Genomic DNA, 24,780 nt, shown 5'->3' on the forward strand with positions numbered 1-24,780 from the left:
AATTTTTAGCAAGATAGCTGCCAATATAAAATCAGGAGATCGTAACCTTGCTAGAAACATTAATGGTTAATCTAATCCACCTTATATATGAGATATGTTGACAGGTCTGAGCTAGAAGAATTACCTATACTAAAAGTTATAAAATAATTATTGTACGTCAATTAAAAAAATGCTCAAGGGACAAATGGAATTTAGAAATAACACTTTAATCACATCTTTTAACACATAAATATTTATGAACAATTTTGTTAAATGGACACTTGCTCCTCGAAAAAAGAATGGAAAAAAAACACATGCTAAAGATAAAGAATCAACGAGTATTAAAGTTGTTTATTGCCATAAGAAAATTCGCTTAATATACTTTGGCTTGGTTTACAATAAAATCAACTATAATAATTCAAAGTTCATATGCTCGGATGGGCAACCTTGGAGCCCTAAAAACCAAATTTATTGTCCTTAGAAAGATGTACAAATTGTACAAATGTACAAATGAAGCTTGAAATAATAATGGTATCTATTCCATTTTAGGGTAGCCATTTTATAAAATTAGCAGCACCCTGATTTGATCAATGATTTTAGCTACCAACCATGATAATTGATATCCTTGTCATGTTTGTTTTCGTTAAAGTATAGAGGTTTATATGCACATTCATGCATGATGATGCACCAGAGGATGAGTAAAAGCAAGTTCAATTAGAGCCAAACTCCTCATTCCAGCGCTCCAGCTCTTCCCACTTGCTTTTCTTTAAGCTTGGTCTGATGACCGTCATTGCCTTCTTGAAATCATTATAAGTTAACCCTCTTACCTGGTAAAGCCAAAAAACATCATTACACAACTTATTGAGGATTTTTACTTAGTTTATAATGATAAGAACTTCTAACTAGCATGCCTGATTTGCATTAACAGTAAGAATGTTAGATCCCAGCTCTCTAATTGGCATCATTGCAGCCTCTTCACACAATGCTTGAAGATCACTTCCAGAATAACCTGAAAAGTAAAATTAACAAGCATTGGCGTCATTCTTTTTCTCCAAAACAAGAAGGAAAAAAGGGAAAAAAAGAAAAAAGAAAAGAGAATCCCTGAGAATATCTTTCCATTCTAATAGATTTTCCGCATCATGTAAGGAGGTTATGTCTTTTTATTGATTGGGGGTAACTGATTAAATCAATAGTTCAAAGAATAAATACCTTCCGTCTCTTTGACAAGTTTTTCCAGATCTCTACCTGTAAAATATAAATCCTAAATATGTTAGAATAGAGCAAGTAATAGAATAATACAAGCAATATACAAGTTATTTGATGAAAAATGTCAACAAAGTCATTTAAATCTACAAAAAGACAAGGAATGATACAACCCCAGCATATTATTGAACAAGAGAAAACATATGCAGTTGCACCATAGATATACAAATCAAAAGGATTTGCATTGGCAGGGAAACAACAAGGAAAGCACATAGCTTACTCGGTAACGAGAATGCTTGACCCTTGAGTTTGTGTTTTAGCAGAAGTCTCCGAACATTTTCATCAGGTAAAGGCACATAGATTCTCTTTACCTGGTCAAATTTCACAGGAAATCAAAAAAGGAGTTTGCAAAGCAGCCGCCAAAAATGTACTTCAAAGACAATGGCAATCACCCAAATGAGACCTAACACAAAGAGAGAGAGAGAGAGAGAGAAATAAAGAAAAATCAAGTCATTCTCACCAGCCTCCTAAGAACTGCATCATCCAATTCCTGTGGCTTGTTGGTTGCACCTATATTTAGAACGGAAAGAAAATTTATATTATTTGACTGGGACCATAGATGTACCATCAGGAAGCTATTTATCTTTAGGACAATTCTATGATGGAGAGGTTTTTGTGTGGAGAGAATGAAGAGGAGTGTATAATCTATTTGAAAAAATTAATGATGCACCTTATCTTTAATCTAGCTCGCATGATGTAATCTAGCTAAGTTACCTGTCCTAAACAAAAGTATCTGAAAAATTTTAGTATGGCTGAAGGTCAGGCTTATATCTGTATGATAATAAGACCATATTCTTAATGTTTGCCTTCTTCACCTAATAGTCTATGCTTTAGGATAGTTGGTTTAGGACACAATGTCAAAGACTATATAACCGAGTAGTTTAGACTTTCGAGTTTGATCCTCGTGACTTCTATACCTTCAAATAAAAATATTGATTTAAGCATAATTAATTAACAGCATATTCGATCTAAAATCCAATAGTCACCTTCAAATAAAAATATTGATTTAAGCATAATTAATTAACAGCATATTCGATCTAAAATCCAAATCATGCTCAACTTATTCCAAGAAAGAGAACGATCAAGTAATATGGATGGAGTACTTACCAATTACAATCACAATATCATTACTATTGGAGGTCACCCCATCAAACTGGATAAGAAATTCAGATTTTAACCGTCTGCTCGCATCATTCTCATTTTCCGTTCTTGTTGACATTATACTATCAATCTGTAACCAGAAGGAGAAGAAGAGGTAGAAAGTAAATATTTTTTGGACAATCAATCATAATGCATGTCGAGTGATGCAGGCCATACAGAATATGCTTTGAATCCAGATAGGCTAATGTGATAAAGAAATGATCTCCACCACAAATGATTTCTGAGTAGATAGGTTAAAAGCATGGTCAAAATAGATTTCAAGTCAATAACCTACTTTAATTGGAATACAAATCAATTAGTTATGGTCTGAAATCAACCAAACCTGATGCAAAAGTTTCTTTAAAAATGGAATACATTAGATCAAAAAGCTACTAAAAATGTTTCACAAAGAATTATTATGAAATAGTCAATTGCTTCTAAAGCAATGATAGTTGCATTGTGATTGCCTCTATACATGTTCTTTTGTACCATTTTTTACCCTTCTCTCTTAATTTATTTTTCTATCGAAAAAGAGAAGGGTGGATTGAAGAAGAGTAATTATAACTGTGTGTGTGTGTGTGTGTGTGTGTGTGAGAGAGAGAGAGAGAGAGAGAGAGAGAGAGAGAGAGAGAGAAAGAGAGAGACCTCATCAATAAAAATCACAGATGGCTGTCTGGATATAGCAACTGAAAATAGTGTCCGGACAAGCTTTTCAGCCTCACCCACCTAGAGTACAAGCCAAGTTAAATTTCTTAATTCTTAACATGCATGCAAACATTTAATGAGAACCAAAACTAAACACAAACAAATTAAGCTACATAAAGAAATGTACCCATTTAGATGTCAATGATGCGGAAGACACATTGAAAAATGTTGCATCTGATTCTGAAGCTACAGCTTTGGCAAGCATGGTCTTTCCATTACCAGGTGGACCAAAGAGTAGCAAACCTAGAACAACAAGGTTTATCATTTCTCAACTTTGGCATATTTATTCTACAACTTTTACCATCATCCATCATTTAGAGAACCAGATCTCATCATGTTCTACAACCTTACCTCTGGCTGGCCTTCGAAGACCAGTGAATAAGTCTCTCCTCTTAGTTGGCAAAATAACCATCTCCATTAAAGCTTGCTTTGCCTTCTCAAGCCCCGCTGCATTTTCATGCTAAAAATTAAACAGTTGATATCAAATAAAATGGAGATAAGCATAAATAAATGGATTCTTACCGACATCATCCCATCTAACAGAAGGACTTCTGTCTACTATTGCAGTGTTAATCATTTCAACCAATTTTGTATCATAATTTACACCAGCTTGACTAGAATTTGAGCTTCCAACTTTATTCACCTGCCCTGTTGGTTGAGAATACCTGTGTACCATATTTTTTCTACCATTTGATGGCTTAAGTGGAACTGCAGCAGTTTGTGCAACGTTTGAGGTGCTCTGCGAACAATTTTTGGGATAAGAAAAACGACATGTAACTGGTTCATTACAATTATAAAATTAGTACCCTATCCCCAATATTCAGTCATAAGAGAACATTTCATGGTTAATTTAACAAGCATGCTGAAAAGTCCCAACACAAGGTATTTCCCGTTATGATATTTGGAAGAACTCATTTGTCAACTAAACAATGTTTAAGTTTTATAATCAGAAAATAAACAAGTATTATGCTAACGTCAGCTTCTGTTTAAGCAGCTTATAGTTGCATTTAGCAAAAATTTTCAAAACAGAAAGATCTGTACTTCTAGTTTAGCTAGATCACGGCATACCTGATTGGCAGATGAGCTCCCTGAAATGATAAAGAAGGAAATAAGGGACGTGGAGGATAATGCGAAACAGTAAGCAAACGTGAAAAACTCGTATTTTGGAATGGGAAAAAAGCAAAAATAAAAACCAGTTGCTCAATACAAACCTGCTCGTCTACTTAGAGCCTGTAATCTCTCAGAGACTTGGCCCTGCCATTTCGATATCTTCTGACGATAAGATTGCACCTTTGCTTGTTCACTGTTGAAAAAACCATAGCTTTTCATTAATAATTAAACAACAAAAACATCAGAGAATATGAAACCTGCTTTGCCATTAAATTGTAAGTTCACCACAAAGGGAAGTGATCATTGATTAAGGAATTATAAAAGGAGGCTTTGCATTGAAATATTATTAATTTAACTTTTCAATGTATTTATTTATTTGTTTGTTTTACAAAGAACTTTAATATGTATTAACTAATAAATGAATCAAAAGCCTAATCAATATTTTTCATGCTTCCTTAACTAGCACCACTGGTTATCAAATCCTCAAATTACGAAGTATATAGAAAAAATTAAGTGATGAGCTACATAAGAGCTGCCATAAGCTAAAAAGGAAAAAAAATGCAGTTGACACAGGATTTAATCATAAAAATTGCACTCTTTTACGATTACACTATTGAAAACCCTAGAAAAATCCCTAAGAGACAGTATTTGAAGAAAATGAAGAGTTGAGGAAAATATTGGGAACCTGGAAGTGATGAAGGAAGGGACAGGGGTAGAATGGGCTTCAAGGAGGATCCTCTGAGCGTTCTTGTAGTGAAGAATAGCGTCGTCGACCAAACCCCACTCTTCGGCCCGAACGGCCTTTGCGATCTCCTGCGTCGCCAAATCGTAGTAACCTTTGAGCTTGAAAGCCACGCGCTCGTTCGAAACCGAAGAAGGAGAAGAAGCAGCTTCCATTGGCGTCGAATTAAGGTGAGATTGAGAAGAGGAAGAAGAAGAAGAAGGATCAGAAGAGAAGACGGAGTTAAAGGAATCGATGATCCCCTGAAGGAAGCTCATGCTGCTAATTGCTAAACGCGATTTTCATGATAAAAGCGATCATTTTTGGTGCGAAGCTGAATTAAGATTTCAGTATTGCTAGGAGTAGTATATTTTATGATTATTAGTTAGTTATTATTAATATTTTTAATGGTATAAATTTATATTTAATATCATAAGATTATATATTTTTTATAATTAAATATTAATTAAATTTTAGTAAAAATATTGATTCTTGAAATTTTTTTAAGATATTAAATTTTGTCAATTTATTTTTTTGATAATTTTTTATAAAATAAAATACTAAATTAATCTCTCATATTTAGATATAATTTTATTTTAATCTCTAAAATTTTAATTATTTTATTTATATTTAAAAAAATTTTAATTAGTTTCAATTAAATTTTACTGTCAAATTATGGTGAAATAAGTAACGATGTATTCTACATGGCTAACCTAACACATATGATAGATTTTACTGTTGAAAACAAAAAAATCTAACAAAAAAAATTAGGTTCAATAAATAAATTCAAAACTTTTAATGTTGTTCATGTTCTTGTTCTTCTAACTACTAAAAATAACGTTTTCATCGTCTTCTCAAAAGTTGCGTAGCAGTAGCAAAAACTCGCAAGAGAAAGAGCACGTGTTTTTGTAGGGAGAAATTAGTGCTGTAGACATCCTCTACGACAAAGAACTCTGGAAGAAGATTCTAGAGATGCGTCAATTATCAGGTAAGTATCCTATTTTTAGTCTTCTCTTTCGATCGATCAATGGTTACTAAGTGTATAAAATTTTTAAATGGTTGAGTATCCTGTTTTTAGTTTTGTTTGGATAGAGAGTGAAAGACAAAACCGACAAATTTAAAGACGGAAGAAGAAAGCAAGTGCGTTGAAGAAAAATTTGCACAAAGCTAAAAGAAAATTCACAGTGACACTTAAAGTCGGAGTTCTTAAATGGATAATGGTTGAGTTGTTGCTATATGATTGATATAATTATGCAAGACATATGAGCTATCATATGTTTGAATTGCTTCTTGGATTAAAGTTGTGATTTAGAGTGTTAACAATTATGTGTATCCATTTTGCTGAATTTGTCCCTTTTTTGATATGAATGTGTAAAAATATATACGGTAAATATTGTTAACTATTGATTAAAATGAAAAAAATGAGTTCTTAAAAATTGACATACATTTTTGACACTCTAACATTTTAAATTACTTTGTCAACCAATAACAAGAACTCTTAAAAAAGCAACTCACATAATAATACTCTTGAAAATAACTTATAATCATTTATATGAGAAGTCTTAAAGTAGCTTCTCTAAAACATTATAGTATCAAAAGAAGTCTCAAAATAACCATCTAAACATAATAATATAATCAAAATAGAAGTCTTAAAGTAGCTTCTCTTAGGTGGTCATTGTCATTTTCATTACAAAATATTCATAGAATATAATACTATAAAATCATCCCAATGCTTTTCAAGCCTTAGGTAATATTTTGGCCATGTATTTCAAGGTTTCTTCTAGATGGGCTATGATGTGTTATTGTGGATGGTTGGAGTTGACTATTGCTACTGGTGCACTTAGCTCTCTTGGAGGAGGTCTGTGACTGTTAGATTCCTACCTCTTGTGCATTGTTCTTTTTCTTTGGCTGAGTTTTTGTTGATGTCTTTGATCCTGCTTTGATGCGGTTTGCAGCCCTAGTTGTGCCAACACTAGTCTTAGTTGTGCCAGCATTCTTCTTGAAAGGTTGAGCTGCATTTTTCTACCACCAATAACATAAAACAAAGATCTCAAAGACTGGTGGAAGCACGTTATCATTCTGAGTCTACTCCTACAAATTTGATTCATTAACAGAGTAGATTACATGTTGATAGCAGTTCACATAGGTCTCTTTCTTATAGTAATTATTCACATAATTCTTTTCTAATGCAACTCATGACATACTCACAAGAATAACCTGTTAGTTTAAACTTCCTATAAGAGCACTCGTGGTCCTTTAAGTTCACAACAAATTTGTCCCTATTACCTTGTGGGTTGTACACTTCATACTTGTCCCTTTTTGCATAGATGGTTACGCACTCCTTAAAAGCATTTTTATTTACATACATTGTGCCAACCTCCATTTATACTCCTTCATATTTTTTAAATTTTTGTGCAAAGGATACTTCCTAAATGAGGGATCCCCTTTATCATCATTTACAAAAAATTTTCATAATTCCTCACTGTCATATCTATCATCTTCATCCCTTAATCCAGCAACTAACCACTTTCTCTTTTTCCTTAGTAACACTTGCACTAAATTCTCCTTCCACTCTCTCAACTGCAACACTCTCTTTCATCTTTTGAGACTCCTTCATAGTTGTAATATCAACATCAAACAAATTTCCATCACTATTCCAATCATCATCACTGTCATCAACTTTCATTGCATTATCTTCAGAACTGAATTCACTCCACTATTTATCACTATTGGCATTATCACTGTTTGGCTGATAGTTATCGTCATCAAATTCATCATCACTTGCTGATTCTAAACTCTCTTTTTTTACACGGTCCTCTTCTAATATAAAATATATCCCCACACTCATTAAAGTCTCTCCAGGTTTTTGGGCCTCCTTCACAGCTTTGGCCTTCTTACCTACCTTGGCCTATTCAGAAGATTAGGCCTTATGCACTACAATTGGACCAGACCCAACAGTCTTCACAATGGTTTCATTAGCATCACCACCATCTACCTTTTCAACTTTTTCAATGGTACAGTCTCTCCTAGCAGTAGAACCATCTTTGTGAACAACAAAAAATTTTACTATCTTGTCTCTCAGTCCAATTTTGGCCATCTCCATTGCATTCTTGTCTGTTCGAAGCATCCTCAATCCTTCCTCTATTTCTTCTGTTAGAGACTTGTACCACATCGCAGCGATGTTCTCTGCCAAATAACCATGTTCAACTACTATCTCAGCATCCTCGAACCTACTTCACTTATCTTCATCACAATAATCTATAATGGAAGTCTCACCACCCACATAATGTAACGGTTCACCATCAAACCCAAACCTCCCACCATGGTGTATCTTGACACTAAAATAACTCATTTTCTTAACAACTTGTCAGATAAATATAAACCACTCAATAAAATTCTCACATTGATAACAACAACAGAAAGGCATAAACTCATTCACCAGGGCAAAATAAAAAATTTCAAAACAAAACAAGAAACTAATATTAAACCCTAAAAAAATACAATCACACACACAACAACATCACATACATCATGCATTAAGATGGGAACTCCTGAAACACTTGAATATGCATATCAAGGCATCCAATGGAGTCAAAAGTAAAATAAATTAATCAATTAAAGACCTCAAAAAGCATGCTTTAGTCACTTAAGTATAATTAGGAGGAAATCATAAAAACATGTAATTTTAATTAATAAACGTAAAAAAATTCGACGAATTTCACTCATTTAAAGTAGATAAATACCATGAAATGTGGATTTGTTAGGAACCACAAAAGGGTAGAGGAGATTTTATTCATAACTACCTGACACGTCATTCTTCAGGCATTGAAGGGTTTCAAACTAACTGCACGGGTAGAACTTGTATACAAGCGACTACCAATGCCACCACTCTACATTCGAATCACAACCCTTGAATGATGATCGATAGGGTTGTAGTTCTTTTTCTGTTTCGTTCTTGACAAGAAAAAGAAGAGTTAATGTGAGTGTATGCATTCTGAGTCTCAACGCGGAAATGCTTACACATCTATTAACTACAAACCTTTTAAACGGCCACGTTGGACACGCCGTTACTTATTTCACCATGATTTGATGGCAGGACTTGATTGAGGTTAATCAAAATTTTTTTGGATGTGAATAGGACAATTAAAATCTTAGGGACCGAAAATAAGATTAGACCCAAACGTGGAGACCAATTTAGTACTTTACCCTTTTTCATAATAGTAGGTGATTCGAAGGTTCCTTGAAATTGGGTTGCTTTGGACTTGAATGTGAGGTCCAAACATCTTTGAGTGGTTTGTCCAACGTCTTCGTCTGCTGTGGTGCCACCGTCTGAAGTCTTGTATACTTTTCTGATGTTTAAATTAGCAAAAGTTTAAGCAGATTTTTAGTAGATTAGGTTCAAAGTATATAGGGTGTCAGGATATTTTATACACGTAGATGTAGAGTCAATAACCACCTTCTAGAATAATTCCACTTTTAATGGTAGGTAAATGTCCCCTTTTGTTAGGGAGGTTGTTGAGATCTCCATTCTAAATAAATGAGAGAGGTTGTATGAGTTAGTTATTGATTCGGGTAGGTAGGGTTGGTGATGGCATTGTTAGGCCCGACCACCATAAGGTCGGATAGGTGCCAGTGAAACTCTTATATCTTGACTGGGCTTTACTTACTTTGGGTCTGGCTGTGCATTAGGTCAGGGTATAAACAGTAGGATTTCTTGTTACGTGAGTCAAAGAGCATGATTAACAATAATTAACGAATTGGATTTATCTAGTGGTTAACTTACTAGTTTGCTTAATCAAATGTTGGAGTTCGAATCTTATCTTGTATATGCAGCAATCCATTAGCTAACAACAAGCTCTTAAATGAAACTTCAGGTCCTGATAGATTATTTCTTGGGACTTGTTGGATATTCGGACTAGAGGATACCGTAAAAAAAATAATTTTGTTAATTGCTACTTGTTTGAACTTGATTATTAAATAAAAAAAAAGAGTAAAAACTTATTTTCTTTTCTGTTTTTTTTTTTAATTTAGACAACCTGCACCTTAACAATTAAAAAACGACAATCTGTTTTTTATCTTTCTTTTTCGTTAGACGTATGAGCTCTTCTATGATAATTTATGATAAAAAAATAGCAAAAGATGCTTATGTATGACATTAATTTGTATAATCTGACATTTACCTATTTTATATGGATGATAACCATTTGATTGAGACTGTTTATTGCCTATATAATCATCAAAATGCTATAGAAGGATGATAATCATTTCATTAGGACATCCTTTTGATGATTATATAAGAGTTAAATAGTCTAGTCGAATGGTTATCATTCACATAAAACTGATGGTTAAATTATATAAATTACATCACACACAAACATTTTTCTGTCATCTTTTGCCAAAAATTCTTTTAAAAAGGCTCATGCGTCTAATAAAAAGAAAGAATAAAAGCTCATAAGTCTAATAAAAAAAAAGATAAAAAATAAATTGTCATTTTTCAATCGTTAAAAATTAAGATACGATATACTAATTATCTAAATTAAAAAAAAAAACAGAAACAAAAAAAAAGTTATTCTAAAAATATTTAATGTCCTTTTAAATGTTAGTGAAATTTTAAATCGTATGAAGTTAATCATATTCTAGTCGATAATTTTACTAGTGTTTAAATTTAAGTTTAACTAAAAGTAAATTATGCCAACTAAAAAGTCATTTACATTTGATCTTTTTATTGAATAAACCACTCTTTCAATTGTTACGTCACTATCAAAAATATAAAAGATTCGCATATATTTGTTTTTTGAATAAAATGCTCTTTTAATTATTACATTACATCAAAATCTTATCTCTAATTTTTTTTTTTACAAAAATATATCAAATATTGTGTTTTAAAACATTTTAAGTATATTTTTGTTACTAACAGATTTGAAAAGTACTATTTATTTTGAACGATTTGATCATTCAAAAACATTTGTGGTTTACTTATTTTTCTTTTAAAGAAAAAAAAATTCGAAAGCGAAGATTCAGAAATAAAAAATAAAAAATCAGTCAAAACAAAGTAAAGTCACAAAAAATAAAGTTTATTATGTCATTTAAATTATAATTCGTTGACCAAATTTATTATTATTATTACTACTATTATTGTTATTATTGTTGTTATTATTATTAAAAAAATAGACAAAAGTATATCTGAATTTTTACACAATGGATAATTGTATTCTTCAATTTTTTAATGAGTTATTTGCATATACAAATATAAAATTTTATTGTCAATTCTACCTTTCCGTGGCCTTAGTAATTTTAATTTTTCGGCGGTGGTAGAAATTAGGTGGCACGGTATTGTGTGATGTGCCCAATTTGGGGTGACACAGATAAAAATAGAATTATTACATTATTAAATTTATTGAAATAAATATAAGAAATGGCACAATAGAACTACTGTTCATCCTCTTCCTTCTCTAATTTCTTCGAACCGTAAAAATCCTAACACAGAGTGAAAAAAAAATTCTTCCTTCATTCTCTTCATTTTTCTCTGTATATCTACCTGTCATAATAGGGGTTTGTAAACTCTAATGTATCAAAATGTCACACTCTCAATGAAGGAAGAATATACCTCATGCTTTTGAGTCAGTGGTTGTGGTGGCTTGTCTTTTGCCCCAAAAAATAGAAAAAAAAAGAAGTTCAACTACAATAATGGTCTATAGAGTGAAACCCTGGAAGATTGTTTTTTCGTTGAGGTATGTGAATTCTGATTTTGTTTATGAATGAGAGGAATCAGGTTCCAAACGAGGAACAAAGATCTTTGGTGCCTCATTCCTTTCTCCTTGCACAAACCTTTGACCAGTCGATTCTGGCCTCTTATTTGATGCTCTTCTGTTCTTCTGACTGTTCTTAGATTGTTGGGTGGGCACTTCATTCTGACCTTCTTATTGAAACCATTAGGAGGTAGGACTTCTGCTTCACTTTGCTATTGAGTTGTGTTCCAGTTGACGTTTGGAATTTCGGATTGTGGCATTGATTGGGTTGTAGGAGCAGGATTGGAGATGTTGACTTATGAGTTTGATTTTCACTTTGGTTGGTTTTTTTTCATCCTGTGTTAGAATTCGAACTTCGAAGGAATTGGAGAAAGAAGAGGATGAACAGTGACTCCATTATACCCTTCTCTTATAAATATTTCTATTTTCCATTGTGTCGCTCCAAATTGGCCATATCACACAAGACCGTGCCACCTGATTTTCACCTCGAAAAAATTACTCAGACCACAAAAAGGTAAAATTGACAACAAAATTTCATATTCGTGTGTACATATGACTCATTCAAAAATTAAAAAATATATCTGTCTACCGTATAAAAATTTGAGTGTACTTTTGTCCATTTTTTTATTATTACTATTATTATTGTAAAGTTTAATTTTATTTTTCAGATTACAAGCCTATTTTATCTTAATTTTAAAAAAAGTTTTAATTTGTCCTTAAAATTATATTTCATCCTTAAAATATTAATGAATCATTACTATTTTAGTAAATATGACGGGAATTTTTTTAATGGATAATTTAATTATTTTATTTATCAAAATATATAATTTGTAACGTATTTATCAATTTATAATACATGATTTATTTCATTTACAATATAAATGAGATCATTATAAATGTATATTATTTACACAGTAAAGTTTTACTTTGCACGTATCTTATTTGCAAATGAGATATTTAGAATTTGAAAAAAATATATATATCTCGTTTATCGTATAAATAAAATATGTCTATTATATATTATAAAAAAATACTATTAAAATAATCTAACTTTTTAATATTTAAAAGAATACATAAAAATTTTATTTAAATTTATTTTTAAATTTGTACCAGATAAAAAAATACGTATCTTTAAATTTTTAATACTTAAAAGAGTACATAAAAATTTTATTTAAATTTATTTAACTTTCAGTCCTTTGATTTCGCATCTTCTTCCGTCGTTTATTTAAATTTGTGGTTTATTGATTTTTGATTCTGCACATTATTTCATATTGGATTAACGTAGAGACTCCGCTCTTCTAAAAAAATAGTGTTTCAAATTCTCTAACATTGGAAAGAAAATGGAGAGAAAATTAATGTTTCTTTTTCTACTTATAATACTATCTTTTCGCTTTTTTAATATATATTATAATATAGGGGTAAAATTATCTTTCTATAACATTTTTTTTCTTCCATCCAAACACATTTAAAAAAAATAAAAATCCACTCAATTTCTTTCTTTTTTTTTCTTTTATTTCTATTCCTTCCAACCAAACATACCCTTAAAGAACGTGTTGTTTCAAATTCTCTCTAGGAGATAGTGAGCATTTTCAAATTTAATTAAATAATAAAAATAAATTTTAAAAAAATCGTAGAGTTTAGAAATTTGAATGGATTATAAAAAAGGAAGATAGGTTGTTCAAATTTGTTGACACATGTAGAGAAAATGTAAAACATGAAAATCTGCATAATAGGAAAGTAGCGGTGTTCATACCTCAGTTTCATTTCGAACATTTTAGGGATTAATTTGGTGTGATTTTATCGAGTTTAGAATTGGATAAAGGTCTCAAAAATAAGTTTGGTCATTATTTTGGATCGATTTTGGGTCAAGGTGAACCCAGTTTTACCTGTCCCATATACATCTTAAAGGAACTAAAAATGATATATGTTTTAAATTAATTTTAATATTATGTTATATTAATTATAAAATTATTGTTTTATTTTTAATCACACTTGTTGAATTAGAAAATAGATCAAAAAAACATCAAATTAGAATTTATGGACAAATTCAAATTCAAATATAGATATTAATTTTTCGGTAACAAATTTCTTTTTTAATTTATAAATAAATGCATCATAAATAAGTTTTTTTATATAAAAAAATTCTTTATAAATTATTGTTAAATCTTTAAAAACCCAATTTTCATCCAGTTTGAACTCGGTATAGTTGTGGCCCAAAAATGTTTAGGTTTCATCGGGTCTATAACCAGATTAGGGTCTAAAAAATAGATCCAAGGTATATTTAGGAATTAGGACGGGTCTGAATCAGGACAAACCTGATTTCACCCGACCTATGAACACCCCTATAGAAAAGAATATTTCTATAACTGCTCCTATATTTGAATATTTTCAAATTTAATGATGCAACTATAATATTTGTTAATATTCTATTTGATCTAAATAGTATAAAAAGATATTAATTTTTATTTTTTAAATCGATCAAAATTAAATTATTAATATTTTTATTATTTTAAAAATTATATTTTTATACTTACAAACACATATCTCGTTTATAGTGTAAATGAATTAATTATAAATATATCTTGGTACTGAATTTGATGGTCCCAAAACGTTTGGACCATTAAATGGTCCTATAACAAAACATGTTTTTTAAGTTTTTTAATAGCTGCTAAATAGTCCTTTTCTAATTTTAATTACAAATTAACCCCATATATTTTCTTTAAATATAAAAATTATTTTTTATTTTATAAATTATTATTTTATCATTCATCTATGTTTATTAACAATAAAAAACAAAAACAATAACAAATTAGATCTTCCATTACTCGTAATAACTTTTTGGCAATCCCAATTGATTAAAAGTTTATCTTTGATCCGTTACATCCGTCGAGGGTTGTGAAATCGTGTTTCTTAGAAAATCAATCGATTAGATTAATAAAACAATCGATTGAATTTCAGGTTTTCCATAACTCAATTGATTGGACTTAGGTTGTCACAAAACAATCGATTGAAAGTTGAAAGACAGTATGGTTTGCCCAAAAATTAATTGATTGTTCATATTACCCAATCAATTGAACTCATCAAAGCAATCTGGGTTTAATTAATTCAATCGATTGATTATGAGAATTCAATCAATTGGTTATGTTTTGAAATTTATACGTGACTAATGGCGTATTCCAATTCAATCGATTCGTATGAGAATTCAATTGATTCAAATGTGACGTAAATAAGTTTTTATATGCATCCAATCGATTGAAATTTGAAACGCGCTATATATTAATCCAGTAACCATGTGTATTCAGCTTCTCTCCCCTTTTTAAACATAACAACACCATTTCTGCTAACCTCTCTTCTCTCTCTAAATTCAAAAAACTTCTCTCTTCTTCTCCAATCTCACCAACATCCACTCCAAATTACATACATATTATTAATTTTCTTCCAAATTCCTACAAAATCCATCAAACCAATATTATTGTCACATCTGCTTAACAGTGAATTTTGTATAATTTTTTCATCTATTTTTTGCTTTACATATATAGTAATATTAATATTCTTTTTCCTTTATTTTCTTCTTTTTAAAGTAGTTAAATGATATGCCATGAAAAAAAAAAGAGTAAAATCTTGAAAGTTTTGTGTCCACCTTCCACATATTATTTACCACTAAGAGCTTCACATAGGTGATGGGTCAATCGAGAAAAGACAACATAGGCATATATGATTTTTTTTAAAATCTCTGCAAAGAATTCTCTACATGTATAAATTTGTTATTTTGATAAGAAAAATTATTCTTTTACTTTTAATTCTAAGTTTGGAATTTTATCAACAAAATTAGGAAAAATACTCAAATAAAAGAATATCCATTTATAAGTCTTTATTAGAAAAATATAATAAAGACGGAAAGATTGTAATTTAGAATATCTCTCTATTTTTTCTTTATAAATGATCATTGTCAAAACATTAGTCATTGCTTAAACTATATTTAGATTCACAAATCAATTGTTTACTGCAATTATTACTGTTAAATAAACTCTTTAGTTGATTATTTTTTAGCGGGACAAATGCATGCAATTAAAATTATTTTTGTAGTTTGATGAGTTTGAAAACTCCAAATTAATTTGATGATGATCAAACATTATTAAAATGATTAATTACAAAATTATTAATTTGATCTTCAACTCACATTTGTTAATTAATAATTTTGTTGTGCATATTTTGTTTTGGGCCAAAAAAATATCCAGCCCAACATGTTGAAGAAAATTAGCCTTATACAAAACTTGAAGATATATATGACTGAAATTATTATTATGTGAATTGGGCCAGAAAAATCTTTAAACAAGCACAATTGTTTCTTTGGTGCAAGACCAACGAAGCTTGGTCCAAAATTAAAAAAGAAGAAAAGCAAAAGCTGCATCTTTCCACGGTTATCTCTCCCTAGTATGGTGTGGATACCTCTCCCTAGCATGACGCGTTTTGACGATTGAGTGTTGAGAGTTTCGGCTAGCACCCCTACCGTCAAAGACAAAACCGTGAGGCCTTATGTGCCAAAGAGGACAATATCGTGTTAGCGGGTGATCTGGACTGTTACAGATGGTATCAGAGCCAAAACCTGGATCGATGTGCCAGCGAGGGCGCTGGCCTCCCTTAAGGGGGTGGATTGTAAGGCCTACATCGGTTGGGGAGGGGAACGAAGCATGCCTTATAAGGGTGTGGATACCTCTCCCTAACATAACGTGTTTTGACGAGTGAGTGTGGGGGGGGCTTCGGCTAGCATCCCTATCGTCAAAGACAAAACCGTGAGACCTTGTGTGCCAAAGCGGACAATATCGTGCTAGCGGGTGGTCTGGGCTGTTACAGATGGTATCAGAGCCAGAACCCGGATCGATGTGCTAGCGAGGGCACTGGGCTCCCTTAGGGGGTGGATTGTAAGGCCCACATCGGTTGGGGAGGGGAACGAAACATGCCTTATAAGGGTGTGGATACCTCTCCCTAGCATGACGCGTTTTGACGAGTGAGTGTGAAGGGCTTCAGCTAGCATCCCTATCGCCAAAGGCAAAACCGTGAGGCCTTATGTGCCAAAGTGGACAATATCGTGCTAGCGGGTGATCTGGGCTATTACAGATGGTATCAGAGCCAGAGCCCGGATCGATGTGCCAGCGAGGGCGCTGGGCTCCATTAGGGGGTGGATTGTAAGGTCCCACATCGATTGGAGAGGGGAACGAAGCATGCCTTATAAGGGTGTGGATACCTCTCCCTAGTATGACACGTTTTGATGAGTGAGTGTGGGGAGCTTCGGCTATCATCCCTATCGTCAAAGGCTAAACCGTGAGTCCTTGTGTGCCAAAGCGGACAATATCGTGCTAGTGGGTGGTCTGTGCTATTACAGATGATATCAGAGCCAGAGCTAGGATCATTGTGCCAGCAAGGGCGCTGGGGGGGAACGAAGCATGCCTTATAAGGGTGTGGATACCTCTCCCTAACATGACATGTTTTGACGGGTGAGTGTGGGGGCCTCGCCTAGCATCCCTATCATCAAAGGCAAAACCGTGAGGCCTTGTGTGCCAAAGCAGACAATATCATGCTAGCGGGTGGTTTGGGATGTTACAGACAATATCAGAGTCAGAACCCCGTTCGATGTGCCAGCTAGGGCACTGGGCTCCCTTAGGAGGGTGGATTGTAAGGTCTCACATCGGTTGGGAGGGGAACGAAACATGCCTTATAAGGGTGTGGATACCTCTCGCTAGCATGACGTGTTTTTGACGAGTGAGTGTAAGGTGCTTCGGCTAGCATCCCTATCGTCAAAGGCAAAACCGTGGGGCCTTGTGTGCCAAAGTGGACAATATCGTGCTAGCGGGTGGTTTGGGCTGTTACAGATGGTATTAGAGCCAGAGCCCGGATCGATGTGCCAGCGAGGGCGCTAGGCTCCCTTAGGGGGTGGATTGTAAGGTCCCACATCGATTGGGGAGGGGAACAAAGCATGCCTTATAAGGGTGTGGATACCTCTCTCTAGCATGACGCGTTTTGACGAGTGAGTGTGGGTACCTCTCCTTATATACTCTTTTTTCAGCCATTTTAAAAAAATTGGTCTTAAAATGATTAAAAAATTCAATTAAAATTTATTCATTTCACATCATATAATTATAAAAATTAAGCTAAAAAAATGTCCCAAGGATATTGGTTGACACACTAAAAGAAGAAAATTTGATTTTTCCAATATATAAATACATTAAAACTTTAAAAAATTAACTTTAAAAAAAAAACACTTCTTGTAAGTTGTAACGTTTTTAACACCTCCAAAAAATATAAAGCATTCTCTGAACTTATTGTTTAATGGTTCAGTTTTTCTAGAGACTCTTGCTTTACATATTCCAATGGTTCTTGTAGTTTAGATGTTTTTGATTAAGCCACTTTAACAAAAAAATAAATCAATCATCAAGTCCTTAATTCAATAGGTGCATACTTTTTTCAGCCACTTTTAAAAATATTGGATTCAAAACTTAATATTCAATTATAGTTTATTCATTTCAAATAATATAATTCTATATATTAAGCTAAAAATTTTCTTATAAAACATTGGTTAAATTTTGGTTACAATATCCTTAACTACATCCTCGATAAGTATTTTTATTGGTCTTTTTAGGATTAAAGAATGGTCACATGCATGTAAATATGAAGTCTCAGGTATTATTATTATTGTTATTGTTCTGAAATTCAGCAAATTGATAACAAAAACGGTTAATAATAAAAGCAACTAAAGGATCCAACCAACAATGGGTATACTTACGTTTCAGACATTACACATTATTAAGGATTTTTGGAAGAAAAACTTCTAAATTTGTAAGAATAAATATTCAGGGGAATTTAGATGCTGAAAACATTGAGGCCAGGTAGCTAATATATCCCAAAATTCAGTTCCAATTTCAATTGTTAGTTAATAAACACTATTTTGTTGCAATAGTAGCAGCTAAAAAAAAACATGTGAAGAACATATGGAACTTACAAAACAATAGCAGTCTAGAAATACTTGTTGATAAAATGTATCAATCCATAGAAATTGTGAGGGAGAAATTTCTAATATTTACATCTTTCACCTCTCACTGAGATGCTAGTTTCCACTACAAAAGAAGGATAAAAAGAAATGTCTAAGTGCCTTCTGTACAAAACTGTCTCTCAACTAGCCTATGTGAGTTTCCTTTAATATTACTTATAATCCATTCAAGCAAGAAGTGATGAGGTCCATGAAAGCATCCTCTTTGCAAGGAATAGTGAGACCTCCCCGCTTCATTTTGTCTCCAACATAGACTGTGAGATAGCCTTTTGGAACTTCCACAGCTTTGGAAGATTCTTGGCTAACAGCAGATGATGCTCTTCTAATAGCTGGTAAGCGAAAGCCCATTGTTTTATATTGTTTAACACAAACAAAAATAAAAATGATCTCAAAGTGTGTAAAGAAGAATGATGGTTGCTATTGATTTGTGTTGCTTGAGAATGGCATAGTGATTGGTGAGTATATATAGATATAACAGATATATGTTATGTGGAGGTAGTTCTCTTCAGAAATGAATGGTAAATGTACTATTTGATGGGGTCTAGGGAGAGACAATGGCAAATGAGATCACATGGTATTGTCTTGTCTTCAATGAGGTTTCTTGCCAACATAGTTTTATCTTCAGAAAGAGACTTTTAGAGACTGAAGCCAATATAATGCAAATAAAGCCATGGCCTACTTGTTATGCTATAGACAGGCTCAAAACATATCACTTAGGTTCTTCATGTATATCCACCATATCCTCTTTTATAATCAAGTAGTTTGGTATGCTTTAATAATGCCAAATCTATCTATAATGCTAACCATAATTGCTTGGGGAAAAAAGAAAGCAAAACAAAAGGAAAATCATGTAATTAAAATCTTAACCCTTGATCCAAAATATAGTTTCTGTCCACCATGTCTAGAGGAAAGTTCCTACATCCACAAATTATTGTACCAAGATTTTTAGAACATGAGGGTGCCAAGTATTCCATCTTTAACTAAAATTGTTGGGTACATGTCCCAATGTATACTTCTAGTTTCAATCATAATTTAACTCTTGACAGTGCTTTGAACAACAGAACCATGTGATTCATCAAAATGTTATTGTCTCACCAAATTTCATGTCGTTGCTTATCTCTAAATCTTGCTGAGTAAATCTATCTCTATATATACGCATGCAACATCTCAGAATCTTTCATCAAGTTTTCACAACAACATTATCCATCAACAAGTACTTTCTTCCAAAAAAGGAAAAAAAAATCCACATTCTCAGAAAACTATGGCTATTCGTTTGCCTTCTTCGGTGATCCATGCTAAACGTGTCCTTGGCCGCTCTCTTTCAGGTGGCAAAAAAGTGTCTGGAAATGTGCAAAAAGGGTATCTTGCAGTCTATGTTGGAGAAGAGGAGCAAAAGAAGAGATATATGGTTCCTATATCATACTTGCATGAACCTGCTTTTCAACAATTGCTAAGTGAAGCAGAGGAAGAATTCGGATTTAATCACTCAATGGGAGGTCTAACAATTCCTTGCAGTGAAGACATCTTTTGCAGTGTGACTTCTCAGTTAAAAAGTTAAAAAGCAAGCAGGTTCATCATTCATTTCACATGCTTTTCTTTCCACTGATATGCCAAAAGCATGCAACACCAAAAATGCAAAAGCGACTTGAATCGAGTGGTAGTTAGTAGCAGATCACAACAGCTTGAGAGCAAATTGACCAGGTTATGATCTTTGCAGCCATTTCAAATGGACTAGAACCAAAGATTTCAATCCATTCTGCTGTTGAATCTTGCTGAAATGGAGACCAAGCATTTTGGATATCACTTCATGCTTTATCCAATTGATGATCACACAAAATCCCATAATGGATAGAGTTGATTATGAGAATTTGAGTTGATGATCAAAAAGCTGAAAATGCACCATCAGCTCTATGTAATTTTGTATAGGAGCACTGAGTTGTTCCAGAAATATTATAAACATTTTTTTATATTTATGAAATAAACATCATCAGTTGATGGCAATATGTGAATTCTTATTTAGCATAGTGTCTCTCTTTCTGCTATGTTTCTCTGATGACTAGCTTTATCAAATAAAGTACTCATTTGCTATTTGGATTAAATTGTGATAAGATTTAAGAAGAGTTGATGATTTGTTTAAGGTTTATTACAAGCAAAATGAACAGATTAATTTGAGAATCAAGTATGTGGTACGTTTTAAAACAAGTACAACTCATAAAAGGGATATGCCAGTAGCTGAGTTTACCTTGCTGCAATGTCTCAATCCCCAATTAAATTATATGCTTAATTATGTTTTTGAAGATTAAAAAAATATGAGGATGTAGATGGAGACTACATTCAGAAGTACTTTCTGTACTCTTCACAAGACTTGTCATGCAAGCTGTTGTGATTTGTGACAAATAACACCTTTGATTTTGATTGGTAGACAACCATCAATAGGGTTGTCCCTTCTTGCCTCCAAAAACTACAATTATTTCTCTTTCTCTATGAAATTATCCAAAAGCTACAAACCAAATTAATGGATTGTATATCAGATTTCAAATTTCAAGATATAATACTTATAGCTGTCAGTTAGCATATAAATATTATAGAAAATGTTACATGTCTTGAACTTAAGAAGCAAGGCATTGCATTGGTTAAATAATAACTAAGTTCTTAGCTGTGCAAAGCTATTTCATTTTCAAGAAGTGATCTTGTTAGCAAATCTTCTACAACACCTTGTGATGGCTCATGAGCATGTTCTTCACTAAACCGGCAGACCCCATCATCAAGTAACTGATTAACCGTTCAAATCCGTAAGGAGCGGTATCCACACAAGTACCTCAGATTCTATATATATATATACACTCAACTCTGTGTTCTCAAACACAAACTAAAACATCAGAATTAACAAAAACTTGCTTCTTCTACAAGTAATTTGAGATCTTTCCAAGAAGAAATCATGGGCTTCCGTTTACCTGGTATCAAAAAATCTACACAAGTAACCTCAGAGTGGAGAAGTCCCAAAAGGGTATCTTGCAGTAATGCAGTGTATGTGGGAGAAAACATGAAGAGGTTTGTGATTCCAATAGCATACTTGAACCAACCTTCTTTTCAAGACTTGTTGAGTAAAGCAGAAGAAGAATTCGGATATGTTCATCCGATGGGTGGCCTCACAATTCCATGCAGAGAAAATATGTTCTTAGATATCATATCAGTTCTGGCTTAAGTTGTTCATCGGAGCAAAGAGACTGACATAGCATATTTTTGTTGAAACCAATTTTGTAGTGTACAATACTGCTTTGGTAGATTTTTTTCTCCCTTTGCTTTCATGCAAAAGTGGAATGTGTTTATTAGTTTCATTACTTATTGTTAATAAAAATCTAAAATATTATTTAAGCTCATTGTGTTTCTGTTATTTCGGTTTCTCTTGTTTATTCTATGCCCCTAAGGCAATATGATAGAAGAGTAAAGACTATAGAGGCTATAAAATCCAGTAAGACTATCCAAAATTTGTGGTAGCATTTAGCATACACAGAAGAAGCAGTGTATTGTATGCTGCAAATTCATTTGCTAGAACCTAGCTTGCATACAGGATATGGCCAAAATATTTCGACACAGCCACAAATTGTAAAAGCAGTGTAGAAAATTAAAGCCTTGACATATCCAAACTTGAATACTTAGCCATCAAAATTTAAAAAATTAGTTAATGCTTCTTTCTTCTTAGTTTCACACTCTACACTGTGACACCAAATATTTTATGAATGCAACTAGTATTATTGATTTGCTTATGTATGATAGTACAGGATTTTGGAAGCAAAAATCTGCAGATTAAAAGAAATAGATAAAAGTTTTCAGGTACTGAAAATCAATGGCATTCCATAAAATTCATCCCTAAAAAGTCATTCGTTCTTCAAATAGGTTTCCGAAATTTTTTTTTTAGTTAAATTTGTCTTTGAGGGTGTGTTTGTTTGAGGTGAAAATAGGAGGAAGGAAATAAGAGAGAAATAAATTGAAAGGAAAATAGCTATTTTCTTTTGTTTGGTTGAATGAAAAAGTCAAAGGAAAAGAATGAATAGTGTAAAAAAATAGGTGGGACCAATTGAAATTTTTTTCCCTCCAATAATGGTTGAAAAATGGAAGGAAAATATACTTAGTATTTTTTAATATATTTTAGAATATGTAAGGATAAAATTATCTTTTCATAATATTATATACTATTTCCTTTCTCCTCATTTTCCTTTCATCCAAACATATCTAAGTTGGTCAAATTAGTGCTTTCATTACTTCTATTGCTCATGATATTAGAGTTTATTGATATATTAAGTGATACCACAATACATACCAGACCGTTTTAATTGGCTGCTAACATAATAAGTTTATGAATTTAAATCAAATCAACTATAAATTGAGAGATTTCAATACCTCAAAATTTCTTCGATTTGAGGTTGATTTAATCTAATTGCATAAACTTATCATGTTGGATGCTAAATAGGACTATTGTGTGTGTTATGGTGAGCATGGTGTCATTTGACGTGCCAGATAAGTAAATTTTGACTCCATCGGCAGCCGAAGTGACGAAATAACTAATGTGACTAACTTAAAATTTTTGAAGGACGAATTTGATTAAAAAAAAATCTTTTAGAGATCAATTTTTAAAAAACAAGTAATATTTTAGAGACAAATTTAAATTTTTTTAAGCAAAGAATTAAACACAACATAATAGAGGAAAAAAATAAAAAAAGAAATAACAAAATAAATAAAATGTAAAACTCAACTCGTAGTCATCTCAGGTATTGCCATCAACAATCATAAAAATCAACACCTTTTACTCTCGGTAGCTTTTAACCATTCTATAGATAACTTCCTGTACATCGGAGTGCTTGTTCTTGAAAATTCTATCATTTTTTTATGTCAAATATTCTAAATGACAGTAAAAAAAAACTAATCAACCACCGGTTCCGCTTTTCTTTTTTTCTAGTCTATCCGAGGCAAATAACCAAACACACCACACCTGTCAAGTATATTCACAACCAAGGAACATATGAAATATATTTTCAATCTTTTTTTTACATAATACACAAACAATATCATTCAGACCAATAACACCTAACCAACACAATCTTTCTTTAGAATTAACTCGCCCAACCAAGATAAGGCAAGCTAGTGAAACTATAACTTGTTATATCTTTTGAAAGTATTTTTGCATGCATAACGTGCACCAAAGAGTTAGTAGAATAAATACATTTTTTTTTATCAAATTTCTATACAACTTGATCTTCTCTCTCAAATGTTATCGTGACCGACTCTAAGGTTCTATGGAGTTGGTTAAGTAGCCCCATATTCCGTTGAAACAACTCTTTCCTCCAGTAAAAAATCCATATCCATTCTAATCTATGGCAAACTTCACAATCTTAGGTCCTATGACCCGATAAAATTGGATACAATGATGTGTGGCTCTGCAAAATTGGATTGTGATGAAGGATCTTAGGTCCTATGACCCGATAAAATTGGATACAATGATGTGTGGCTCTACGAAATTGAATTGTGATGAAAGATCCCTATGACCTGAAAAAATCGGATATGATGATATGCTTGACCCTAATGTTGCGAAATGATGATATTTGGCTTTTTGGACCTATGAATATTGAAGTTTGATGGTATAATTTACCTTGTGACGCTGAAATATGGTGACGGATCTTTTGGCTCCAATGTGGTTGAAATGTGTTGAGGGATATTTTGGTTCCAAAATAGAGTTTTCTTTCTCTGATGTGTTATTGTTCATGTTTTGAGATTTATTAGAACATTGAACAGTGAAATCTGGCTTTTCTCACTACAAGTAACTTTTACATATATAAGCTGCTGCTCAAGAATTGAAAGATGTTATCAGAAAAATAATTGAGTGATTGAATTCATTATCAATTTGTGATGGACTTTTACAGCATCACAACTCAATTGCAGAGTCATTTCAAGTCTTTTGTGATGATTTATTTTTTTGTTCACTTACTACTGGATCAAATTAAAATTTTGTCCTTCGAAAAAAAAAGTGTAACGATTTGGTGATGGTAAAATTGTGAGACAATGTTCACTAT

At 32.4% G+C, this 24,780-nt stretch overlaps 3 protein-coding genes across 3 annotated transcripts; 2 read left to right on the top strand and 1 right to left on the bottom strand.

Annotated features, from left to right (window-relative positions):
• Positions 1–303: 303 nt before the first annotated feature.
• LOC112797315 (uncharacterized) lies at positions 304–5,268 on the bottom strand. Its single transcript, XM_025840183.3, has 13 exons — positions 4,883–5,268; positions 4,299–4,390; positions 4,156–4,175; positions 3,610–3,826; positions 3,439–3,534; positions 3,215–3,330; positions 3,028–3,108; positions 2,350–2,473; positions 1,703–1,752; positions 1,463–1,553; positions 1,189–1,224; positions 891–988; positions 304–806 (listed from the first exon to the last, which is right to left on the bottom strand). Exons 1-13 carry the CDS (start codon positions 5,194–5,196, stop codon positions 690–692), a joined length of 1,452 nt encoding a protein of 483 aa, XP_025695968.1. The 5' UTR covers positions 5,197–5,268; the 3' UTR covers positions 304–689.
• A 14,705-nt stretch (positions 5,269–19,973) lies between these two features.
• LOC140184222 (auxin-responsive protein SAUR21-like) lies at positions 19,974–20,270 on the top strand. The gene has a single exon (XM_072234531.1). The coding sequence runs from the start codon at positions 19,974–19,976 to the stop codon at positions 20,268–20,270; it is 297 nt and encodes a 98-aa protein (XP_072090632.1).
• A 1,380-nt stretch (positions 20,271–21,650) lies between these two features.
• Positions 21,651–21,917, top strand: LOC140184223 (auxin-induced protein 15A-like). Its single transcript, XM_072234532.1, has one exon. It carries the CDS (start codon positions 21,651–21,653, stop codon positions 21,915–21,917), a length of 267 nt encoding a protein of 88 aa, XP_072090633.1.
• Positions 21,918–24,780: the final 2,863 nt, after the last annotated feature.

Source organism: Arachis hypogaea, chromosome 4, assembly GCF_003086295.3.
Source record: "Arachis hypogaea cultivar Tifrunner chromosome 4, arahy.Tifrunner.gnm2.J5K5, whole genome shotgun sequence".
Lineage (NCBI taxonomy): Eukaryota > Viridiplantae > Streptophyta > Magnoliopsida > Fabales > Fabaceae > Arachis > Arachis hypogaea.